The 7918-nt window shown below is 40.5% G+C and overlaps 1 protein-coding gene across 1 annotated transcript; it reads right to left on the bottom strand.

Annotated features, from left to right (window-relative positions):
• Positions 1-950: 950 nt before the first annotated feature.
• LOC124502342 (olfactory receptor 8S1-like) lies at positions 951-1898 on the bottom strand. Its single transcript, XM_047066965.1, has one exon. The coding sequence runs from the start codon at positions 1896-1898 to the stop codon at positions 951-953; it is 948 nt and encodes a 315-aa protein (XP_046922921.1).
• Between the last annotated feature and the right edge of the window lie 6020 nt (positions 1899-7918).

The raw sequence follows: 7918 nt of genomic DNA, 5'->3' as shown, positions 1-7918 counted from the left end.
CTAATCACAGGAGCCTTTTAGAAGCAGAGTTTTCTCCAGATGGAAGCAGGAGGGGAAATGAGAGATTTGGAGCGTGAGACGTAGGCGATACGCTGTTTTGAAAATGGAGAGGGCCCTGTGAGAAGTGAAGGGGCCTTGATAAGGAGGGAATGACCCCCTATCAGCAGCCAGCAAGGAAATGGGGACCTCAGACCTACAGTTTCAAGGAGCTGAATTCTGCCAACAACCAGAATGAGCTTAGAAGCAGATTCTTCTCCAGAGCCTGTGGATAAGAGCCCAACCCAGCCAGCAGTTTGATTTCTGTGAGACCTGTGAGACCCTAAACAGAGAACCCAGTCGAGTCTGCCCAAATTTCTGACCTAGAGAACTGGAAGGTAATAAACGGACGTTATTTTAATTTGCTAAAGTTTTGCTAATTTATTATGACAATAATAGAAAGCAATAGAGAACTAGTATACCTGGTAAATTGTGACTTGCCTCTGTTGGCTACATTTTTCTTTCCGCCTATTTCGAGACATTTTACCACCACCCATTCATTATCCTTTCCTCCACCCCCCAAAGCTCAAATCTTTGTTTTCCCTTTCTCAGAGATCCAGGATCTTTTATGCCTATAAAACCTTTCCCCAGGCACGTTAATTCAAATTAAACATTCAGGATGCAAAATATTTCAGGGTCCATCCCAATTTGAATGATTTTCAAAAATGTGAATCATGACTTGACATGTCATTAACTAAAACTGTGAAGCTGAGGTTTTCTAATTTACGTGCTCTGTGTCTGAATAGGATTGATTCTGAGCCATGGCAAGCAAAATAGCTTCCAGCACTTTCCTTGGTGATTTTTCAAAAGGGAGCATCAGCAATGCATATTGCAACATGTGACAAAATAGGAAATCAGGAACTTAATGTCAGTCATGAGATTTCTTGCTGCTGTTCTGTTCTGTTTTCTTCATGTTATACCTCTTCCGTGCTGAGACATTGTAAATATTTTATCGTCATTCTCCTCAGAGCTGCTTTCACCTCCTTGTTCTTCCAGCTGTAGATGAGCGGATTCACCAGGGGCGTGATTACACTGTACTGTATGGAGAGAATCAGCTCCAGAGGTGAACCCGAGGTTGGCATGAGATAGCGAAAAATGGCTGAGCCATAGAACAGGCTCACTGCAGTGAGGTGGGAGGAGCAGGTGGAGAAGGCCTTGCTTCTGCCTGAGGTGGAGCCGATGCTCAGGATGGTGGAGACAACGCGAACGTAAGAGAAAAAGATCAGGAGGCAGGTCCCAATGGCATGCAGGAGCACAGAGCAGAGTAGCATCGCAGAGTTGGTGGAGACATCAGAGCAGGAGAGAGGGAAGAGGGAAGGCAGCTCACAGGAGTAGTGGTGGATGGTTTGAACATCACAGAAGTCCATATTCAAAGCCAGGAGGATGTTCATGAGTGCATCCAGAAAGGCCACGACCCAAGAACCCCACACCAGCCTCTCACATAGCTGTTTACTCATCACCTGGCCATAGAGCAGGGGGTGGCAGATGGCGGCATAGCGGTCATAGGCCATCACTGAGAGCAGGCAAGCCTCAATCCCTGTAGTGGCAAACACAAAGAATACCTGAGCCAGGCAGCCCTCTACTGAGATGGCTTTTCTCTGAGACAGGAGGTTCTCCAGCAGCTTGGGCACAGTGACGGAAGAATAGAAGAGGTCTTGGAAGGAGAGGTGGCTGAGGAAGAAGTACATGGGTGTGTGGAGGTTAGAGTCTGTATGGATCACGAGTATGATCAGCAGGTTCCCCAGCAGAGTCAGAAGGTAAATCATCAGGAACAGAACAAAGAGCAGAGCCTGGACATGGGGGTCAGCAGACAGCCCGAGGAGAATGAACTCTGTGATGCGGCTGTGATTCCCTGAGGCCATTTATGGTCACTGTTCTTTAGAGAAAATTTAGGAAGACCATTCAATTTTCTTCTTTCCATAACAGTTTGCAGAAGGTATTTTTTTTTTTAATTTTTTTTTTTTCAACGTTTATTTATTTTTGGGACAGAGAGAGACAGAGCACGAACAGGGGAGGGGCAGAGAGAGAGGGAGACACAGAATCGGAAACAGGCTCCAGGCTCTGAGCCATCAGCCCAGAGCCCCACGCGGGGCTCGAACTCACGGACCGCGAGATCGTGACCCGGCTGAAGTCGGACGCTTAACCGACTGCGCCACCCAGGCGCCCCTTTTTTTTTTTTTTAAATTTTTTTTTCAACAGAAGGTATTATTCTTTGTTATTCATTCCCTGTATCTTTCCCTATATATCCCTCCTGCCTGGTCTGATCTTCATGTTCATAGCCCTCATATCTGCCTTCGATGGTTCCATGGAGTCCTTCTCCTCCCTGGCTCTCTGCGGTGCTGTCTCTGAGCTCTGGATCAGCCCCACTGGACTTTTTCCTAATAAGGCTAATGTGTGGGGGTATGGTCGACTACGTAGGCCTACCAGAGAACTGTCCCACGACTAAGTTACACAATCCCGAAGCTAGGTGAATTCCAGCAGATGTCTTGGAGAGGCTGATGCAGATCTCTGCTCACACCTATTACCTGGTTTTTACTCCCTTCTTCAAAACCCACCGACGGTTCCTTAACTGATTAATGATAGCAAAGTTGTGTTTGCGTAGCTGTTGATCTTGTACAAATGACCTCCGCACGTGTTTTCCACTGTGTGTGTGTTTGTGCAGGAGATGGTGAGGGAAGAGACTGAACTCATTTCACAGGTGAGAACATTTAAGCCCAGTGATCCTAGAACTTGTCTAGATCCCCACACTGATCAGTTCTTTGAACAGCAAGGAAATGAATCTGCCACATATGATTGTAAACAAGAGCTGATCTACTATATGACCTGCTTAGAGAAAAAGCCAAACTCCCTAGTTTGGATTTCAAAGTGTTAATCACCCAAGGTTCTCTAGACGCCCTGCTGCTGAGGCCAGTAGGCATTTCTTGTTCCCCATCACTCTTGTTTTCTCTGATTTGATTTAGGTTGACCTATTTTGTGTTTCTACTAATTGATTTACATCTTATTTATCTTGAAATTCCCACCTTATTTGCCACCTGATCCATGAGTTCTTCTTTGACCACTTCCTTCTTTGTTCTCACATAAATCTCTGGGAAAATCATCATGAACCATATTTTTCAGGTGATGAAAATAAAGCTAAATAAGCTAATGTGAGATTCTAATTAATCTCTTTCTAGTCTGGAATCGTAAAACCTTGTCTGCTTCCCTTTTCTGGGTAACAATTCATCAACACATTGTAAGTTCTGCCATTATTTATATTACTAGCTTGCTTTATCACCTAGTTTTGAGTGTATTGTTTCCTATGTCTACAATGAGAGTGCAGTTTCAAAGGAGGGCAGGAATTATTTTCTAACTCACCTCCCCATCAATATTTAATGGACCTTAAATGAACCATTGTTAAGTAAGTAAATACAAAAATAAATAAAATTGAACAGATTATGTAGTAAAAACTCTTGGAGATTATCTCTAGGTCCAGAAGGTCAACTTCAGGTCAAGGGCAAAGCATTAAGGGGGCCTGGAATTAGAAGAGAAAGAGAAGAGGTGGAATATTTCTCTCCTTTTTGCTGTAATAGACTGAAAGAGGGCCTATTCCTTCTGAAATCACTAATACCTACAGATATCTGCTTCATAGTGATCACTCCATACTTTGCTTTTTTAAGCATCCATCCATCCATCTATCCACCTATCCATAATGTTATTGAACAAAAGTTTTTTGAATCTCTGTTCACTGTAAGGCACTGTGCTGTGCATGCAGTTGAAGACAATTCTCCAGTGTACTTTTGTTAACTGTTGTGTGAATGCACCTACCCGAGTATTACTGAGGTGTGACAATCCCCCTAGCCTGTTTCCTCCTCATCAGATGCAACCTATGTTGTACATTCATACGCAGACTTTCCTGGGATCTTCATGAGTGCTTTGCTACTATTAGAGTATTCTGATCTGCCCTTTGAACTCCAAATCTTTCCTGGGACCTCTACTTTTTGTGTCTACCACACAAGTCTAATCATAGGACTTGCAATAAAAGGCATAATCTTGCTCAGAAGTAAAATTTCCTAGGCCTTGAACTTCCTCTCCACCCTCCCCGTCCCTGATGCTATATCTATCAAGTATATACCTCCCAAACTTTGTGCCCTTATTTAGAATATGTTTCTGAATTACCTCTGAATTCTGTCCAGTGGGTAACCTATAGTCCCAGGGGGTTGTGCCAAACCAATGAAGAAGATTCAGTAATGAAGAAGCACTATCTGCAAAAGTCAATTTTATCTTTGAGTCCATAAAACTCTTAATATTTTTTGACACATTACTTTACTTGCTTTTAAAAAATCTGTTATCTTATTTAAACGTACCCAGCAAAAATGCCAATAAATTTTATAAATCATAGTTTGGGTCTTTTAAAAACTAGCAACATAATATGCTTTATGATGATCAAACAACAATACTAAATCTGAGTTGTAGGAGCTGTTAACCTATAATCTGTTTGAATGTTTAGCTTAAAATAAAACTAAAACCCACCACATGCTAATATATTGTCACAAAATATTCTCAGAAATGCCCTTTGCCTCACTATGTGTCAGTATTTTTCTGTTTCTTCACTGAGGTATAAAATGCAGCCATATCAGGTGTCAAAGTACTCATTTTAAACTGCCCTATCCTGCTCATTTCAGGAATCCTATTGGATGGAAGACTGATGATATATACTATCCCCTAGCAAGTCCATAACATTCTTTTGAAAGTGAACAACTTCCCTGGATTTTACACTAACAAAATAACACTGTGAACAAAATCCATTCTAGTCAAGACTGTGAACATTTTTAAGAATTTGGTATTTAGTATTCAAATCAGAGAAATTGGTCCAATTCTTCTATGGTGACTCTCTAATATAGACCTGGCTATAAGGACCAATTCTTAGTATGAAAATACTCTAGCATCTACAGAGCATATTAGAGAAGCTGTTCATTGTGGATCCAAAACCTGAAAATTTATCCTGGAATGGAGGCACCACAGTCTATCAGTGAGACAGCTACATCATGTGACTTGATGACCCATCTCACTCCAGGCTCAAAGCATGGACCTTCTGACAAATGATACCTTCTTTCAAAGAAGGACAATGTCTTTATGTTAATCTTTAAGGAAATGATAAGATGCTAATACCAAACTCTTCTCACTTACCTCCCAGAAGAAACAGAGTGAATTCAATTCAGTCCAAAGTTGGAGTGAATGGTTCCAGATCTAAAAATGGTTGTGAATGTAGGGGGTTTGGGGTAGTTCCTGAAAATGTAGAGGTGGGAAGAGCAGCCCAAGGGTTTCTTCCGAGACTGCTTATCAATTTTCCTTGAACTGCACACAGAACAACAACAACAAAAATAAACTCATTTAGCATTCCACATTTTTTTTCAAAGACCATCTTAACAGAAGTAGAATATAAAGTTGAAATCAAATAGCATCATAAATAATCACTATCTTCCTTTTTGCTGAAATTTCACCACTGGAGATTGCTTTTACCCTAGTGAGTTTATGTCTAAAGTAAAATAAGTTTTGGTAAGGGTTGTACATGGAGATAGTTATGAAGTATCAAGTCTTTAGGTCTAATGATGCCACCAATGTTTTACAAGGTGAGCAGTAGTAGTTAAGGACCAATAATCAAAATAGGAGACTTACTTCGGTAGGTGCCTGATACTTGGCCTGGTATAGTTCAACTCAGAAAATGTTGAAGTCTTAATTGATAAGTGAAGTTAGGAGGAGAGAGCTGAAATGCTTCAGTACTTATAGAAGGGGCCTGATGATCGGAATAAATTGTTATAAATATGTATCCCACTTTTTTGCATTAATTATTTTAGCACAGATCAGAATGGGAATGGGTAATAATAGAGGAATGAATTCTTTGCACAAATAGGATTGAGGAAAAAAGAGTATATCTTAGGGCACCAATATTTTCTGATATTTTCTGCTAAAATTCATGGAATCCCCTTTCCCAATAATTAACTTTCTTCATTGAGTAAACACTGACCTCCTCATTACCTAACAAGAGAACTTGAGGACAAAGACCCACTGGAACATAACAAGAAATATACACATGCTTTAGGGAGCATTGCTATACAATGGTGTCTGTTAGTGGAATGTGAGGTGAGAAAGTGAAAAGAGGTGTCCCAGAGATGCAGGGAGAGAAGACCTGAGGAGAGATATTAATAAAAGTATAAAGTGACTAGAAAGGATTTGGGAAAAACTTTCAGAAAAATTATAGAAAATATTACCATGCTCCTGTCTTTTCTGGTACTGAAGGCATTTTGTAGTTCTTTTTCTAGGTAGAACTTATCTGAGGTTCTAGGAATTAATATTTCAATGAAATAACTCCAGGGAAAACAGCAATTTTTATTTTTCCAGTTGGGAGTCACAGTGAGGGCAGGAAGACAGACTGTCCTAGATTTAGATTGTCCTGAAGTCTTGGTCATCCATGTCTCCACTGGCCACAGTGAAAAGATTCTCAGATGCTCAACAAGTACAATTTGGGTAAGAGATTTCTCTCAGATGATCTCGGGCCCGGCTACTTGGTGTCTCTTCATTTAGTTTTCTCTGTGACTAAATATTGTGTTCAAGAGAGTAGTTTTTAGCTCTAACTTCTAGAAAAGCAATTATAGGTCATGCAGTTAGTTTATTGGCTGACTGAGCTTGGGAGCTCAAGAGAAAGATGAAGCGACAGCCTTTATTCCCTGGAGTTAAAGCCTGAAGCCAAGATTACATGCGTTAATTGGGGAAGTTGCATTTTGCAAACTCTGCAGATTATCTCAGATATTGGCTTCAGAACTTGACTTCGAAATCTTACTGGAAACTTGAGTGAGAACTCTGGGTGTCTGGTGTTTTTTCTGTACTTTCCTCCCTCCCTTCCTTCCTTCTTGCTTTTTCAGCTTCGTTGAGCTATACTTGAAAAATAAAATTTTAGGGGCACCTGGGTGGCTCAGTCAGTTGGGCGGCCGACTTCGGCTCAGGTCATGATCTCGCGGTCCATGAGTTCGAGCCCCGTGTCGGGCTCTGTGCTGACAGCTCAGAGCCTGGAGCCTGTTTCAGATTCTGTGTCTCCCTCTCTCTGACCCTCCCCCATTCATGCTCTGTCTCTCTCTGTCTCAAAAATAAATAAACGTTAAAAAAAATTTTTTTTTAAAAGAAAAATAAAATTTTATATATTTAAAATGTGCAATGTGATGATTTACATATTTTTGCTTTGTGACATGATTAACACAATCAGATTAATTAGCCCATCCATCGCCTGACATAGTTACATGTTTGTGTCTGTGCGTGGTGAAATGCTTAAGGTCTATTCTCAGCAAATTTCAAGTATACAACAGAATATTATTAATTATAGTTATCATGATGTATATTAGATCCCCAGAGCTTATTCATCCTATAACTGAAGGCTTGCACCCTTTGACCATCATCTTCTTATCTTCTCCACCCCCAGCCCCTTGTGACCACCATTTACCATTCTACTCTTCGTTTCTATGCATTCATTTTTTAAAATTAATTAATTCATTTATTTTAAAGATTTCCCATATTAGTGAGATCATAAAGTATTTGTCTTTATCTCTAGCTAATTTCACTTAGTATAATGTCCTCTAGATTCATCTGTGTTGTTGCAAATGGCAGGATCTCCTTTCTCATTGTATATATTCAATTGCATATATATATACCACATCTTTATCCATTCATCCATTGATGGACGCTTCAGTTGTTCCCGTGTTTGCCATTGTGAACAACACTGTAATGAACACGGGAGTACAGGTATCTCTTTGAGATACTAACCTTGTTTCCTTTGGATACATGTCCAAAGCAGAATTCCTGGATCATATGGTAGTTTTATTTTTAATTTTTGAGGAATCTCCATACTGTTTCC

The sequence above is a fragment of the Lynx rufus genome, unplaced genomic scaffold (genome assembly GCF_022079265.1).
Source record: "Lynx rufus isolate CCGP_SWC_20201006 ecotype Redwood Valley unplaced genomic scaffold, mLynRuf1.p SCAF_7, whole genome shotgun sequence".
In the NCBI taxonomy this organism is placed as follows: domain Eukaryota; kingdom Metazoa; phylum Chordata; class Mammalia; order Carnivora; family Felidae; genus Lynx; species Lynx rufus.
This window is presented reverse-complemented; position numbering and strand designations above follow the sequence as displayed.

Bases quoted from the DNA above. Each gene is read 5' to 3' on its own strand.
- LOC124502342 (XM_047066965.1), bottom strand. From the start codon at position 1,898: ATGGCCTCAGGGAATCACAGCCGCATCACAGAGTTCATTCTCCTCGGG.